The 17,044-nt window shown below is 38.8% G+C and overlaps 1 protein-coding gene across 4 annotated transcripts in view; it reads left to right on the top strand.

Annotated features, from left to right (window-relative positions):
* Window positions 1-17,044, top strand: part of NAA15 (N-alpha-acetyltransferase 15, NatA auxiliary subunit) — a 75,946-nt gene that overhangs the window by 41,398 nt on the left and 17,504 nt on the right. For 3 of the 4 annotated variants that reach the window (XM_059697991.1, XM_059697990.1, XM_059697992.1), the window contains 8 exons: window positions 147-242; window positions 382-488; window positions 2,428-2,500; window positions 5,509-5,678; window positions 7,344-7,496; window positions 9,550-9,678; window positions 11,239-11,452; window positions 16,379-16,572. In XM_059697991.1, the coding sequence (XP_059553974.1) occupies window positions 147-242; window positions 382-488; window positions 2,428-2,500; window positions 5,509-5,678; window positions 7,344-7,496; window positions 9,550-9,678; window positions 11,239-11,452; window positions 16,379-16,572 (1,136 nt within the window). Of the gene's footprint in view, window positions 1-146; window positions 243-381; window positions 489-2,427; window positions 2,501-4,491; window positions 4,586-5,508; window positions 5,679-7,343; window positions 7,497-9,549; window positions 9,679-11,238; window positions 11,453-16,378; window positions 16,573-17,044 lie in introns of those variants that run through there. The other variant, XM_059697993.1, reaches the window with a different exon arrangement.

Raw genomic sequence — 17,044 nt, 5'->3', positions numbered from 1 at the left:
TTAAATGGTTAGATTATAAATAATTTTCTTCCCATCTGCAAATTTTGCTTAATATGATCATATTTGTATACCTTGAGAAATATGTAATTTGTTACAAATATATAATAGTTTTAGTTAAATATAAAAATAATTTTTTTTGTTTGCAGCTAATATGTTAGAACGACTAAAAATTTATGAGGAGGCCTGGACTAAGTATCCCAGGGGACTGGTGCCAAGAAGACTGCCATTAAACTTTTTATGTGGTGAGTATAATTGCAAAGGAATGAAAATGATGGTATGATTTACGGTTTCCTTGATTTTAAACATATAAAGGTGCATATTAGTAGGCATTGTTAGAGATGTCTGGGTAATTGTAAGTCAACAGGATTTTTTTCTTCCAAGGTGAGAAGTTTAAGGAATGTTTGGATAAGTTCTTAAGGATGAACTTCAGCAAGGGTTGTCCACCAGTCTTCAATACTTTGAGGTCATTATACAAAGATAAAGAAAAGGTAAAGCAAAATACGACTTTTTTTTTTAAACTATCATTTCTTTGCTTAGTATTTGGAATAATTGACTCTTGCTTATCTGTGCACATAGTACACATTTTGTGAATCTAGTATCAGTCTTCCTAGCTCATAGTTTAAATGCTCCTGTGCCTCTTCTTTCTTTAGCTAAATAATTTAGTGCTTATTTGTTTTAAGTCAGTGTAGGTATGAAAAGTTGGTAAGGTAGTGATTTCTTCAATATTTTCTCTAATCCCTGCTCATGGTGAAACTCAGAAGTGATTTCTTTTTTTAAACTAAGATTTAGCTCAGTAATCTTTCTCCTTTTTTATTTAGTATAAAAAATTCTGTCAGAAGAGTTTATTTGCTGTCCCAGTAAGCTAACTTACTCTTTTAGCTATATATTACAATATTCAAATGCTTGTTAAGAGGATGTTTTGATCTTAATTTAGATTATTTTGCTTGCAAGTACAGTGGCATCAAGACATGTTGGTTGGATAAAAAAAAATCAGTTACAGTGAAGAATCAGAAAGATGGGACAAATTAAACATGCTAAACACTAACCTAAAGCACATAAGGTACACTTATTTGCCAGTCTTTTGTTGCGAGGCCCAAGGCATGGGCTTTATTGATGACTTTCGCTTTTTTTTCTTGCATAAAACACATTTATAAAATGTGGTCTGTTATTTTCAGTTTGGCTAGAGAACTTGATGATTGCAAAGCAGTTTTAATTGTAGAATTCCTATATATTTTAATGGTATATATGATTGTCTTATTTAAATCTAAATTGGTTAAAAATACCTAATTTATCCTTGAATCTTTCCACAGTATTCAACTTATAGAAACAGTTCTTTCTTTTATTCTCATTTCTTAAATTTACATAATATTAAATTAAATTTTGCAATGATGATAATAAATGCAACTGATTCAAACAGGTTTGGGAAAACAAAACTTAGTAAGCATGTAGCTCAACTTGTGGGAGCAGAAGAACATGGGCGCACCAGAATAACCTAGCTGTGGCCATTCAGTCCTCACAGTTTTCTGAGGTAATGGAGAGAGCTGGTGTTAATCTGTTGGATCAGTTAAATTGAGGTCATTAAAGAGAGCTTCTGTAGTAATAGAAGTCCATTTAATAAATTAAAAGTATTCACAGATTTCTTAGGAAGCTAGGAACAAGTAGTATAGTCATGACTCAGGAGAAGCCGGAAGAACATGGACACCCACTCACTCTCCTGGACCTCAGAAACCCATCTACTGTTCCATGTTGATTTTTATTAATGCTTTCCTCCGGATTATGAAATTGAGAGTTAATGCTATCAATTACTTACAGAATTTCTCATTTCACATAGTATTTAATTTTGATTTCTGAAGAATAAATGCTAATTTGGGTTTTATTTATATGGATTGAGATAAAAATCATCCACAACATTATCTCTTTTTGTCCAACCTTTTCCTGATTTCTAGTTCAATTTGATACTTTATTTTCTAGCAGGGAAAGGAGTTGCCAGTAAGTTTTTAAAAAGTTATGTCTTATACATAAGACATGTATGGTTTACTTGCTTTTAAGCTTTTAAAAAATATGTTTTTATTGGTTTTAGAGAGAGAGGAAGGGAGAGGGAGAGAGAGATGGAAACATTGACTAGCTGCTTCCTTCATGCCTCCTACCGGAGATCAAACTGGTGACCTCTTGGTGCATGGGGTGATAAGCAATTGAGCCACACTGGCTGGGGACTTGCTTTTAAATTTTTATCCATAGATTAAGAGATTTGTAAAAGTGTGTGTGAATGTTTATGTAGCCCTTTAATAGTAAATGACACATTCTGCACAGAAACAGTATATATATATATGTATATATATATGACATATATACATGACATATATATATAAAATATATATGTATATATGCATTTTTTTACTAAACTGTGCTTGTGTATTTATACTCTAGGTGGCAATCATAGAAGAATTAGTAGTAGGTTATGAAACCTCTCTAAAAAGCTGCCGGTTATTTAACCCCAATGGTAAGTTTTGGTTTTAAAAATATCTTGAAATTTTGAATGTACTGTGAAATTCTTAATTAGGAGGTCATTACTGTTCCTTATTTAGGCAATAAGTTTAGTATATTTAAATGTTTTTCCCCTTTAAGCTAGAGATGCATTAATCTAAACAGTGTATGAAAATATTTGGAAGGAAGAAAATCACATTAGCTTATTTAAACACATTTTATGTAAAATTAAAAACATCTCCAAAATAGATGTAATAATATAATGATTATCCATTTATCCACCACCCAGCTCCAGTAATTTTTATCTCCTGGCCAAACTGTTTTCATTTATATTCTTACCTATTTCCTTCTACTGCCATGTTATTATGAAGCAAATCCCAAACATCACATGATTTCATTGATGAATTATTGTAATATTCTAAAGATCATGGCCATAGTGTCATCACCACACCTGAACATTAATATTTCCTTAATATCAAAGAAAGAAAGGTCCATGCTTACATTTCCAGTTATCTTAGACACATCATTTTTTTTTTCTTTTTGTTTTTCATGTTAGTTTGAATGAAGATTCAGATGAATTCTATACTTTGAATTTGGTTGATATGTCTCTTTTTAAAAAAATATTTTTATTAATTTCAGAGAGGTAGGGGGAGAGAGAAACATAGAGAAGTTCATGGATTGGCTGCCTCCTACACGCCCCCCACTGAGGATCGAGCCCACAATCTGGGCATGTGCCCTTGACCAGAATTGAACCCAGGACCCCTCAGTCCGCAGGCTGACACTCTATCCACTGAACCAAACCAGCCAGGGCTGTTGATATGTCTCTTAACTCTCTTTTATTCGATAGGCTTTTCTTCTATCTTCTCTTCTTCCTGCAACTTGTTTGTTAAAGAAATCAGATATGCTTGAGTTTTTCTGTAGTCTGGCTATAAAAAATTAAAAATTCAATTCCTCAGTTGCAATAGCCTCATTTTAAATGCTGCTTAATAGCCATCTGAAGTGACTGCCCACCATATTGGATGGGGCAGATACAGGACATGTCCATCATCACAGAAACTTCTAATAGACAGAAGCTTGATGAGATTTAAAGTTGGGCGGGGGGGGGGGGGGCACGTTGTTTGCTTTTGTTTTGTTTTTATCAGAAGAGCGGTGAGCAGGATTATTTCATAGGTGGTGGTATGTTCTTCCATCAAGAGACATGTAGTATTTGTTATACATGTTAACTGTTTATATTCTATCATTCATTTTTGTTACCTTAAAAGAAATTTTTTTGATCTATTTGTGCTTATCCAATATTTCATTATGCATAGGAAAAACAAGATACATGCTACTTTTTCTCCCTGCCTCTTCTACCTTTTTTCCCCCCCGTTCTTTACCAGTTTTCAAAATATTGAATTGGGTTACTAACATCCTTCAAATATGGCTAGTACATGTTTTAAAGGTATTATGAATTCCTGGATTTAAACATATTTGCTGTTTTAAGTCTTTGCAATTTCAAAATATATTTTTATTGATTTCAGAGAGGAAAGGAGAGGGAAAGAAAGATAGAAACATCAAGGATGAGAGAGAATCATTGATTATTTGTCTCCTACACACCCCTTACTGAGGATCAAGCCCACAACCGGGGCATGTGCCCTTGACTGGAATCGAACCCAGGGCCCTTCAGTCTGCAGGCTGATGCTCTTATCCACTGAGCCAAATCAGCTGGGGCAAGTCATTGCAGTTTCAATGGTTCCAGCCTTCTTAATATCATGGTAGTAGTTGATAGCTTCCTTGCAATTTTCTTTTTCCAGTTTATCTTGTACACTGTCCATAATGGACCTGGAATCAATTGTTTTTTTCCCAAGGAGCCCTGGTTCTTGCAGTGGGAAAGCCCAGTATGGGAACTGGGGTGCTCATTGCTGTTGGTTTGATCATAATTTCTAGGTCTCAGATTCATTTTAATACTTTAGAAGGCGTTACCATGGTTTCATTGGTTAATCATCATAATATTCCTTTGATTATCAGCATTTTTCTACATATTTTACAAATGTGGAAGAGGTTCAATGAAATGCCCAAGAATATGCAGCATTTAGTTGCAGATCTATCAGATCGGGAGTTGGTGAGTTCCACTCCTATTGTTTGTTCACTGAGCCATCATACTTTCACCAGAAAAAAAATAAGCAATCTATTGCTTTCTTTGAAAGCAAAGAACAATTCTCTGATTTTAGAAATTTGTGTTATAAAAAGCACTTTTTAATGTGTGGGTTGTGTATTTAACTTACACATTTTCTTATGAGTATATAAAAATTAAATTATGAAATAGAATAAGTATTTTTACTTATCTTTTTTTGGGGGTATAGTTTTTATTCTACCCCAATTATGAATTGTTGCATATTCACCATAATATTAAAATATATTAAGAATATTATAATCACCAGAATTTAAAATAACCACATCATAAATATATTATATATATATATATATATATATATATATATATATATATATATGTATAGTTTAGTACATAGTTGAGAAAACCAATTAAACAGTTGGTCTTGTTCTTTTTTTTTTTTTTTTTTAACTTCACATTAATGGAAAATTTCTTTTGCCTTTTTTTCTTTTCTCATATATAAATTCCTGGTCAATACACTCATAGCTCTAGTACAACTTGTCTTTCCCCACCCCTTTCAGTTTCCTTTAGGTAATATATATTTGATTTCATTTACCCACCATGTTTATTATGTAAAGTTCTTACTAAATGCAAGGCATTGGGCTAGGTGCTGTAGTGATACAGAAAAGAAAGTGTGATCCCATCCAAAGATCTTATACTAGTACATTTAGGGGTAATTTTACAGCTAGCTACATAAGTGACATGGTTCAAACTACTTTCTTTATTAATAAAGATAGAATGCCCATTTTGAGGTGGGTATCCTCTTGATTGTGTGTGTGTGTGTGTGACACACACATATATAAAATATGTATATGTATAATGACTAATCTTGGTTTCTTTCCTCTTCCACCTGCTTTCCCTACTTTTTAAAGATGATGGAAAAGAGGAACCGCCAACCACATTACTTTGGGTTCAGTACTACTTGGCACAACATTATGACAAAATTGGTCAGCCATCTATCGCTCTTGAATACATAAATACCGCTATTGAAAGTACACCTACATTGATAGAACTCTTTCTTGTGAAAGCTAAAATCTATAAGGTAAAAATCTATTCCTTTATTTTTTTCTTATAGAGTAACGAGACTTAGAAATTTTTTTCTATATTTTATTGATTCTTAGTGCTATAAGAACAATAACTATTTGACAGCTCATAAAACATGAAGTACCAAGCATAGTACATTCTTAGTCTGATTACTGTTACACTTGTCATGGTCATGCTAATTGGACTATATATATATGTAGACACATATATGGTTATTTATATGTGGTTATTATATATTTTCATACATTCTCACACATATATGTATCTGGTTATTTTCTTGGTTTTAAGTAATAAGAGTGTAGGTAATCAAAAGTAATTATATTTGCTGTGAAATACTTGTTTCTGTTAACATTTGAGTTTGATCATATATCAGTATCTGGTAATGTTAATGAAATTAAACTAAAGATTCTATTCTGAATTTTACATATGTCTTTTGCCTCCTCAATTCTTGGGTCTTGTATGAGAATTTCTAATCATATGTTTTAGTATCATCTTAAAATAAATTACATTAATATACAAATATAATTTAATAATAAAACTTATTGGGGAAGAGCTTGTAAACCAATAATTTATTTACCAAAAATAAAGAAATTACGCCATGTTTTAAAAGCACTTTTCAAATCTAGGTTATGTTCATTAGTTTTCTGGCTTTTCCAAATGGACTAGTTAGTTGAACTAGAGTGAGGATCACTGTGGAATGTTCACTAATGATCCTAATCAGTTTCCATGGTTCCTTTGGGTAGAAATTGGTCATCCCTTTGCCTTTTACCAGTATGACCTTTACATTTAATTATGTTGTTCTCACGTAAATATTTCAATTATTATTTATTCTTTGATTCAACCATTGCTTTTGAGTATTCACTGTGTGCTAGATAATATTGTTGGCAATGAAGTTATAATAGTAGTCAATAATCCTATATAATAAAGAGCGAATATGCAAATGGTCATCACGCCCTCACACCATCACATCATAATGGCTCAGACACTCAACACTGGGGAGAGAGGAATGGGGACCAGCCAGGCTGTAGCCCAGGAGAGGGACAAGCCTCCCACCCCCTGGGTGCCTGCAGCCGGCCAGAAGGAGGGAAGCTTGGGTCCTGGGTGCCTACAACCAGCTGGAGGAGGGAATCCTGGGTCCCAGGTATGGGGAGAGGCAGAGGCGGTTAGGGGCGATCAGGCCAGCAGGGGAGCAGTTAGGGGTGATCAGGTCTGTAGGGGAGCAGTTAGGGGCGATCAGTCAGGCAGGCAGAGGTGGTTAGGGATAATCAGGCAGGTAGGCAGGCAGATGAGCGGTTAGGAGCCAGTGGTCCCGGATTGTGAGAGACAGTCAGACATCCCCCGAGGGGTCCTGGATTGGAGAGAGTGCAGGCTGGGCTGAGGGCCACCCTCCCTCCCTCCACCCCACCTCAACCACCCACCCCGTGCACTAATTTAGTGTACTGGACCTCTAGTATTAAAATATGTCTTTACTATTAGAGAGTCTTTATTCTACATGGCCAGAAAAGTATCAGAACTTATAGCAGAATTTATGCATCTGCACTGATTAGTCAGAAGGATACCTTTCTTTCATTTGTGGTTTCAGTCATATATCAATAGGTAACTAATTACTTGCATAGGAATATTAGCATACTGACGGGTTTATTTTGTTTTTGTACCCTGTAAGCATGCTGGGAATATTAAAGAAGCTGCAAGATGGATGGATGAGGCCCAGGCTTTGGACACAGCAGACAGATTTATCAACTCCAAGTGTGCAAAATATATGCTAAAAGCCAATCTGATAAAGGAGGCTGAAGAAATGTGCTCCAAGTTTACAAGGGTTTGTACAGCTAATATTCTTACTTAAGAATAAACAGTTCAACCCTAACTGGTTTGGCTCAATGGATAGAGCATCGGCCTGTGGACTCAAGGGTCCCAGGTTCAATTCTGGTCAAGGGCATGTACCTTGGTTGCAGGCACATCCCCAGTAGGTGTGCAGGAGGCAGCTGATCAACATTTCTCTCTCATTGATGTTTCTAACTCTCTATTCCTCTTCCTTCTTCTCTGTAAAAAAATCAATAAAATATATATATATTTTTAAAAAAAACAGTTCATACTTGTATACCTTACTTATTTTCAAAGTTTGGTTCTGATATATATTTAAAACATATATATTTTTATTGATTTGAAAGAGAGAGTGAAAGAGAGAGAGACGAATGATGAGATAAAACCATTGATCGGCTGCCTTCTGCATGCCCCTTACTGGGGATCGATTCCATGTACCCTGACCTGGAATCGAACCATGAACTTCTGGTTCATAGGTCAATGCTCAACCACTGAGCAACACTGGCTGTGCATTTTCTAATATTTTTAACATCAAAATAGGATTTTAATTAAGTCACCTTATCAGCAAAAAACAAATCAATGTTAGTATAAAACATTATTACCTTTTAGATGGTTATACAATGGGTTTTTTAACTCTGATTTATATTGATGGATGTTCAGATTAATTTTCTTAGGGCTGAAGGAAATTAATATAAATCGAATACCTGCTTTGTGCCTAGTGTTCTGTTTCTTAAGTTACTCTCCAACCCCAATTATATAGATACTAGAGGCCCAGCGCACGATTAAATCATGAGCGTGTAGGGTCCCCTAGGCCTAGCCTGCCATCAGGGCCATGTCCACTGCCCCCGACACCTCGCATGCTCCGTGGACGCTGCCGCCCCTTACCCTCCACTGGGTGCCAGGTTCTTACCTTCCCTGGGCCTGGCGTTCACCCACATGGAGGGTGCCTATAGGCAGCAGCCTCATTGTGGAGCCGCTCTTGGCGCCCTCCCCTTTGGCCATGACCCGCAGGCCACGCCATCTGGTATCGGGATGCTGGGATATCCTTCTGCTCCACTGGCCTCTGCTCCACCTGGGCTTGGGTAGTAACCGCCACTGCCACCACAATCGCCGTGCAAGAGTAAAGCCGGCAGGCCGGTGGCGCACGCGAGTGCACACTCCCTTACAGTCCCCCTCCCACCTCTCAAAGGTTAGCCCTGCCCTGTCAAATCCAACCAGTCTGGGAGCCCTGCTGCCCCACCTCCAGCCAATCTGCTCGCCCACCGGCCTCACCGCCCCCCCACCCCCCAACTGCCTTCCCAACCACCCTGGAGGCTCACAGTCTTTTGGGCTGAACCTTGCAACCCGGTGAAGGCGGGGAGGGCTACCTGACACACCAGGAAACTGAAGTCTGAGGCTGAGTGTGAGCACAGCACCGCTCTGTTCCCTCCCATGGAGCCTGTCCTATCCTTCTGCGCCAAGTGCTCAGGTCCCGCCCCTCCCTGATGTCAAGGGCCTATTCTGCCTCCCTGCTGCCTCCCACCTCCCACTGCCGTCCACCGCGCCCCAGCTGCCCGCAGCACCCTGGCTCCGCTCCTGCCTCCCACCTCTGCCGCCTAGGCTCTGCTCCTGTCTCCGCCGCCTCTACTTTGCTCCCATCTGCAGCATTTGGCTTCCTACGTTGTCTTCAGTCTTTGCTCCCAGCCGGCATATGCAAATTAACTGCCATCTTGGTTGGGTTAATCTGCACATAGTCATTCTGATTGGCTGGTGGGTGTAGCGAAGGTATGGTCAATTAGCATCTTTGTCTTTTATTAGTGTAGCTTTTGATTAGTTGTTTACAAAGGTACATATTTTTTGTGTGGTTAGAAATATAATTTCAAAAATATATATATATATATAATTTCAGTTTCTTTCACATTTTATTCCCTCTTAATCTGAGAATGGGTTAAAAAACAGAAAACGATTTTGAAAGAATTCAGATTATTTGACCATCTTTTTCTGAAATTCTGTGGTAGAATAATGTATTAGGTAAGAAATGTTCTTGAATATGTGTGATTTTCACATAGGAAGGAACATCAGCGGTAGAGAATTTGAATGAAATGCAGTGCATGTGGTTCCAGACAGAATGTGCCCAGGCTTATAAGACAATGAATAAATTTGGTGAAGCACTTAAGAAATGTCATGAAATTGAGAGAGTAAGTACCCTGAACATAAGAGTTTTTTTACTTTAATTCTTTTAAATATTAAAGATTTGGGGTAAATCCTATTGTTTTTTCTTTTCTCTTTATAAGTTACAGTAAGTGATTTCTAAGTATTGGTATTTACATTTTTCAGTCTTTATAATGGAAACTAGAGGCCCAGTGCACGGAATTCGTGCATAGGGGGTGGATGGGGATTCTTCAGCCCAACCTGCACCCTCTCCAATCAGGGAGCCCTCAGGGGATGTCCTACTGACAACTTAGGCCCGCTCCCTGTGGCTCTCTGCTGTCTGCGGGGCCCACTTGGCTGCTCACGGGTTGCTGTGGGCGAAGGCCAAGCAGGCCCTACTGAGCACTGTCTGCGGGTCTTGCGTGACTGCTCCCAGGTCACTGCGGGCAACGGCCAAGCAGGCCCTGTTCTCAGCGGCCGCCCCCAAGACTGGAGGACTCTAGCGGGGCTGAGAGGACCGGGTGTTTTATTAGATAGGATAATATAGACTGCATTTTCTGCAGACTTTCCCATTGTCTACTCCTCCTGCAAGAGTTCATGTAAAAGTATTTATGGAAAGTTTGTATCTTACGTTTTTGTTGATTTTTTTAATGTTTCTTTGAAATAGCTGCTGTTCCTTGAATAACACAAAGTTCATTAAGTTATCCTAGAAACCTGTTTGTCATAGATTTGATTAGGGATACCATATTCCCTTGATATTTATGAGATGGGAGCTTAGAAGCCTTTTTACAATATTTGAATAGCCTATGTAATGCCTCATTTTTTATAAATTCATTGTTTTTGTAGTCCTCTTCACTTTTGATTATTTTTTGTGTTTTATTTCCAGATAAAAATAGGTTATATAATTTCATGCTTGTTTCGTTAAGTAGAGAACCCCAGAGCTTAGTTGAATTGTGTTTGTTTCTGATTGCTTGATTTACTTGCTAATTGATTTCTACATACTAGCATTACTATTTCATAGCATTCAGATTTGTATCCTTATAAAAGTTACCAGATACTGAATATTATAATACTTAGCAAAATTGTTCTAAATGTAAAAACTGAATGTTTATGCAAATCTTACTATATTACATCATTATGTATACTGTTTGATTTGTCATGATAGCTTTATTTAAGTACTAGAGGCCTGATGCATGAAATTTGTGCAGGGGGCTCAGCCCTTGAAGCCCCGTCTGCCTCGGCTGGCCCTTGCAGCCCTGGCTTTGCCCAGAAGGTTGTCTGGACGATTGTCCTGCTATTTGGTCTAATTAGCATATTAGCTCTTTATTATATAGGATAATTAAGGAAGGAATAAATACGTTTTAAAGCATTGTGTTTCCTTTTCATCCAACAAGTAATTCAGTGCTTTGTATGTGCCATATGTTTTGCTAATTGGTGATGGCCAATTATATTTGCGTATTTGCAAAGTGTTTAGGATATTGAATGATTGTAACTTTTTGTTATTTTACTTAATGTTTTTATGCTTAGGTCATAGGTAATTCCAAGGCTTGTGTTGTTTTCTTTGGTATTGCTCTATTTCAATATAATAAAAAAGACAATTTTGTTAGCATTTTATAGAAATCACTGATGACCAGTTTGACTTTCATACATACTGTATGAGGAAGATTACCCTTAGATCATATGTGGACTTATTAAAATTAGAAGATGTACTTCGACAGCATCCATTTTACTTCAAGGCAGCAAGAATTGCTATAGAGATCTACTTGAAGCTTCATGACAACCCCCTTACAGATGAGAATAAAGAACGTGAAGCTGATACAGGTATGGTATGATATACAAAGAACTCTTATTGTTTGCTGTGGTATGAATATGTGTATTTATGTTTTTGTGTAATTTATAAATTTTTTCTGAGCAGTTTCTTAAGCATTCTCTGGGAAGATATTATTATAACTAGCCCTTCACATCTGTGGGTTTTGCATCTGTGGATTCAACCAAACATGGGTTGAAAATAATGCAGGGGGCCCTGGCTGGGTTGCTTATTTGGTTGGAGCATCATCCCATGTTAAAAAAAATCCTGGATTTGATTCCTGGTCAGGGCATATAAATGGATTGTAGGTTCAATGTCCAGTCAGGTGCACAGGAGGCAACTGATCAATGTTTCTCACATTGGTGTTTCTCTCTCTCCCCCTTCCTCTCTCTATAAAAATCAATAGGATCATATCCTTGGGTGAGAATTAAAATAAACAAACAAACAAATAAGTGGGAGATCCCAGAAAGTTTCAAATAGTAAAACTTGAATTTATCACGTGCCAAGCACTATACTGAACCCATGTAAATGAAGTGATGTTTGGCTATACCATGTTTAGCCTATATGCAAATACTGCTTCATTATATAATGGACTTCAATATCTGGGGATTTTGATATCTGGGGGGGAATCCAGAGGATACTGAAGATATACATGCTTAGAAAATGATGACAGTCACTTTGTGAATTTCTTTAAGCAACAGAAGAAAAATACTGTTCTCTTAGCCCCGTGGTCGGCAAACTGCGGCTCACGAGCCACATGCGGCTCTTTGGCCCCTTGAGTGAGTTAATAACAGTGTACCTACTTATATAGTTTAAGTTTAAAAAATGTGGCTCTAGCCGAAGCTGGTTTGGCTCAGTGGATAGAGCGTCGGCCTGTGGACTGAAGGGTCCCGGGTTCAGTTCCAGTCAAGGACATGTACCTGGATTGCGGGCACTTCCGCAGTGGGGGATGTGCAGGAGGCAGCTGATCGATGTTTCTCTCTCATCGATGTTTCTAACTCTCTATCTCTCTCCCTTCCTCTCTGTAAAAAATCAATAAAATATATTTTTAAAAAAATGTGGCTCTCAAAAGAAATTTCAATCGTCGTACTGTTGATATTTGGCTCTGTTGACTAATGAGTTTGCCGACCATTGCCTAGCCTGTTTCGCTTAATGGATAGAGCATCTGCCTGCGGACTGAAGGGCCCCAGGTTTGGTTCAGGTCAAGGGCACATCCCTGGGTTGTGGGCTCAATCCCCAGTTGGGGCCTGCAGGAGACAGCCGATCAATGATTCTCTGCCTTCCTCTCTAAAATCAATAAAAATATATTTTTTAAAAAAGAAAAAATACTGTTTACTTTATACTTTTAAAAGTTAAGTAAGAATTTAATTTGTAACTGATCATTAGCTTTTAAGAAGTTTACTTCCGTGAGTTTTACATTTAATAATTGGTTTATTCAGTATTGTAAATTGCTAGCTCCAGTACTGTAAATTGCTAACTATATAAATAATGTTGGCATTCTACATTAATATTGACTGCCAGTATGTCTAGTTATTCCTCTTTTTTTTTTTAAAGAGCCAGACCCCCTTTTTAAAAAATATATGTATTTTATTGATTTTTTACAGAGAAGAAGGGAGAGGGATAGAGAGTTAGAAACATCAGTGAGAGATTAACATCGACTAGCTGCCTCCTGCAAACTCCTTACTGGGGATGTGTCTGCAACCAAGGTACATGACCTTGACCGGAATCAAACCTGGGACCTTTCAGTACACAGGCCAGTGCTCTATCCACTGAGCCAAACCGGTTAGGGCTAGTTATTCCTCTTTTTAAGAATTTGTAATTAACCTACTAAAATATGAATATTGCTTGAAAATGAAAAGCCAGCTTGGAATTAAGCTACTAAAATGGTTCAGTGACTTATTATTTGACCAGTTTTTAATATGCCTTTTTTAAAATTATATATTTTTATTGATTTCAGAGAGGAAGGGAGAAGGAGAGAGAGAGATAGAAACATCAATGATGAGAGAGAATCCTTGATTATCTGCCTCCTGCACACCCGCAAGCCGGGCATGTGCCCTGACCAGGAATCGAACCATGCCCTTCTTCTGGTTTATAGGTTGACACTCAACCACTGAGCCATACTGGCCAGGCTTAACATGCCTTTTTCATGGCAGGGTGTCAGTGTATGTAGGGAAAAATCTTGCTTAGATGATTATTTGGAAAACTAGAGGCCCAGTGCACAAAAATTTGTGCACTCGGGGGGGGGGGGAGAAGGGGGGGTCCCTCAGCCCGGCTTGTGCCCTCTCACGGTCTGGGACCCCTTGGGAGATAACGACCTGCTGGCTTAGGCCTGCTCCCGGGTGGCAGAGGTCAGGCCCAATCCCTAGGTGCAGCCCCTGGTTGGGCTCAGAGCAGGGCCGATTGGGGAGTTGGGGCGCTGCCCCCTGTCATGCACAGAGCAGGGCGGATTGGGAGGTTGTGATGCCACCCTCAGTCACGCTCAGGGTAGGGCCGATCAGGGGGTTGGGGCGCCGCCACTGTCACACTCAGGGCAGGGCCGATGGGGAGGTTATGGCTCTACCCCATCACACACAGAGCAGGGCCCGTGGGGGGAGGGGGGTTGGGGTGCCGCCCTCTATCACCCACAGAGCAGGGCCGATCAGGGGGTTGGGACGCCTTCACCTGTCGTGAACAGAGCAGGGCCGATAGGGAGGTTGTGGCCCTGCCCCCTGTCACGAACAGAGCCAAAGGGCAATCAGGGGGTTTGGGCGCTGCCCCCTGTCACACCGATCCCGGTGCCGGGAGGCCTCTCAGCTCCGCTGATCCCGGTGCTGGGAGGCATATTACCCTTTTACTATGTAGAATAGAGGCCTGGTGCATGGGTGGGGGCCGCTGGTTTGCCCTGAAGGGTGTCCTGGATCAGGGTGGGAGGCCCCACTGGGGTGCCTGGCCAGCCTGGATGAGGGGATGATGGCTGTTTGCAGCTGGTCACACACCCTTCAGGGTGGGGGTCCCCACTGGGGTGCCTGGCCAGTCTGGGTGAGGGGCTGAGGGCTGTTTTCAGGCTGGGACTGAAGCTCCCAACTGCTGCTTTTTTTCTTTTTCTTTTTTATCTGGGCCAGCTTTAGCTCTGAGGCTCCAGCTCTTAGGCCTCTGCTGCTGAAAGCAGGTATCTGGTTTGTTTTGGTTCTCAAAACTCTGTGTCAACTCCAGCTCTGAGATCCCAGCCGGCTGAAAGCTGGTTTCTGGGCGTCTATATTTGTTACAATGTTTGAAACTGCAGGCTCAGAGGCCTGCAGCGGCCGGCGGGGAACGTTGGAGTCCTCCATCACTGAAGCAAGCAAGCCTCATGTTAGTTTCAAGCTGCCTGGCTGCCAGCTGCCATCTTGGCTGACAGTTAATTTACATATTGCCCTGATTAGCCAATGGGAAGGGTAATGGTCGTACGCCAATTACCATGTTTCTCTTTTATTAATGTAGATAACCTCAGAATGAAAATGATCTAGCATACATGTAGAAGGATATAAATTAATTGTACGTCCAAATACTTTGTGACTCATGACAAAAATGTTACAGGAGTTGAGGCATAAAGAGTGTGTAAGATTTTTTCCTTTAATCCTAAATTTATTTCTCTTCTGATGTTACAGTTTGCATTGTATATTCTTCCTACTGCTAAATACCTTTGGATTTTTGTTGTTGTTAATTCATTATTAAATTTTATTTCCTGTTAGGCAAGAACAGTTTAGAAAGTTCTAAGGTCACACATTGAAATAAATCATTGTACAGATTTCACTAGAATCTGTTGGTACCTGTTGTTTCTTCAAAGTACAAAAAAGATACCAGTAAGATTCTACAGGACAATTTACAGTTGAAGCTGAGAGCTGAGATCCCCTGACTTTTTTGTTTACACATCCTGGCTTTCTACTCTTCCTCATATTGTACAAATAATACACAATTAACTACACAACATTGAAATAATTCAGAAATATCCTTAACAAATATGAGAAATCTCCTTTCACTTTCCTCCTACCCAAAGGTTATCTCCTTTCAAATGGTTATCCCTATAAAAGGTGCAGTTTCCTTTATACACAATTTTTAATTTCCAGAGTTATATGTATACATATACTTTACACATTCATTTTAGGATGGTTCTTTGTATTTGCCCTTGATCGGAATCGAACTTGGGACCCTTCAGTCCACAGTCCGACCCTCTGTCCACTGAGCCAAACCAGCTAAGGCTCATTGTCATTTTTTAATTTACCATTAGTTCATTAGCAAATATTTCGTGTTTTTTGTTTATTTTGGTATGCTGTGAGGCCCTGAGAATACAAAGATTACAAATAAGACGCGGTCTCTGCCACCAAGTTGCTCAGTCTAAATCAGAAACAGATGTATATTCTTCAAGTTTTGTGACAAGCAAAATACAGGGTGGGGAAAAGTAGGCTTACTGTTTTGATTACATGAAACTGTATTCTTGTATTATTACTTACTAATAATTGTATTTTCATACGAACAATTGTAAACCTACTTTTGCCCCATTCTGTTATTAATCAAATAAAGCACCAATGCTTTATTTGTCAGTGGCAGCACAGAGTGCAGAATGAGTTTGACAAGGTTAGAGAAGGCACGGCTAGGAGAAAGCATAGTACAAAACCGTAGAGATATGAAACAGCTTGTTATAGTCCTAGAATTGTTAAGTAGTTTAATATTGCTGTAGGAACTTTTATGCTTTGCTGTGGTTACAGCACCAAGTTTCCTTCTGTTTTCAAAAATTTTTTTAAGCCCTTACAGGGTTTTCTATCAAATTGTGGAGCCATTAAAAGGCTAGGTACACATTGGCATATAAACATGGATAATGTAATATTTATGGGAGTTTGTATGGGAATATTTAGTAATAATTGATCATTACTAATCTGATTAGTAGGCTTACAATTCTGTTAATTAACACTTATTGCCTACAGCAAACATGTCTGACAAAGAACTAAAGAAACTACGTAATAAACAAAGAAGAGCTCAAAAGAAAGCCCAGCTAGAGGAAGAGAAAAAAAATGCAGAAAAAGAAAAGCAGCAGAGAAATCAGAAAAAGAAGAAGGATGACGATGATGAGGAAATTGGAGGTCCAAAAGAAGAACTTATCCCTGAGAAACTGGCCAAGGTACTTGATACTAGTGTTTATAGCACAATTGCGTGAAGTTTCACGACCAACTATTGTCATTTTAAAGTATCTTAGTCAATCATTTTGTTATAGGTTTTAGAGCAAAAAATCATTTTTCAGTTTAGTCATCTTCCTTTTTCTTCCTTGATCACATTTCACGTTTAAAACTTGAAATAACGATCCTGATCCAGCGTAGTCTAGATCAGCAGTCACCAACTGGTGGTCTGAAATGTTGTTGACTGCTGGTCTAGATGGTGTAGTGGAAAGTTTGGGCTTTTGAGTCATTCTGACCTGGATCCACATATCAGTTCTTACATTTCACTGTGTGTCTAGGACCCTATGTCTAACCTCTCTGATGTGTTTTTTTTTTTTTCATTTGTAAAATGGGACTAGAAGAATTCTCTAGAAGAGATGTTAGGGCTAGCGAAAATATACGTATAAAGAATATAGTGTCTGTTGTAAGTGGAAACAT

This window comes from Myotis daubentonii, chromosome 5, assembly GCF_963259705.1.
Source record: "Myotis daubentonii chromosome 5, mMyoDau2.1, whole genome shotgun sequence".
Classification (NCBI taxonomy): Eukaryota; Metazoa; Chordata; class Mammalia; order Chiroptera; family Vespertilionidae; genus Myotis; species Myotis daubentonii.
Note: the sequence above shows the minus strand (reverse complement) of the source record. Positions and strands in the feature narration are given on the sequence as shown.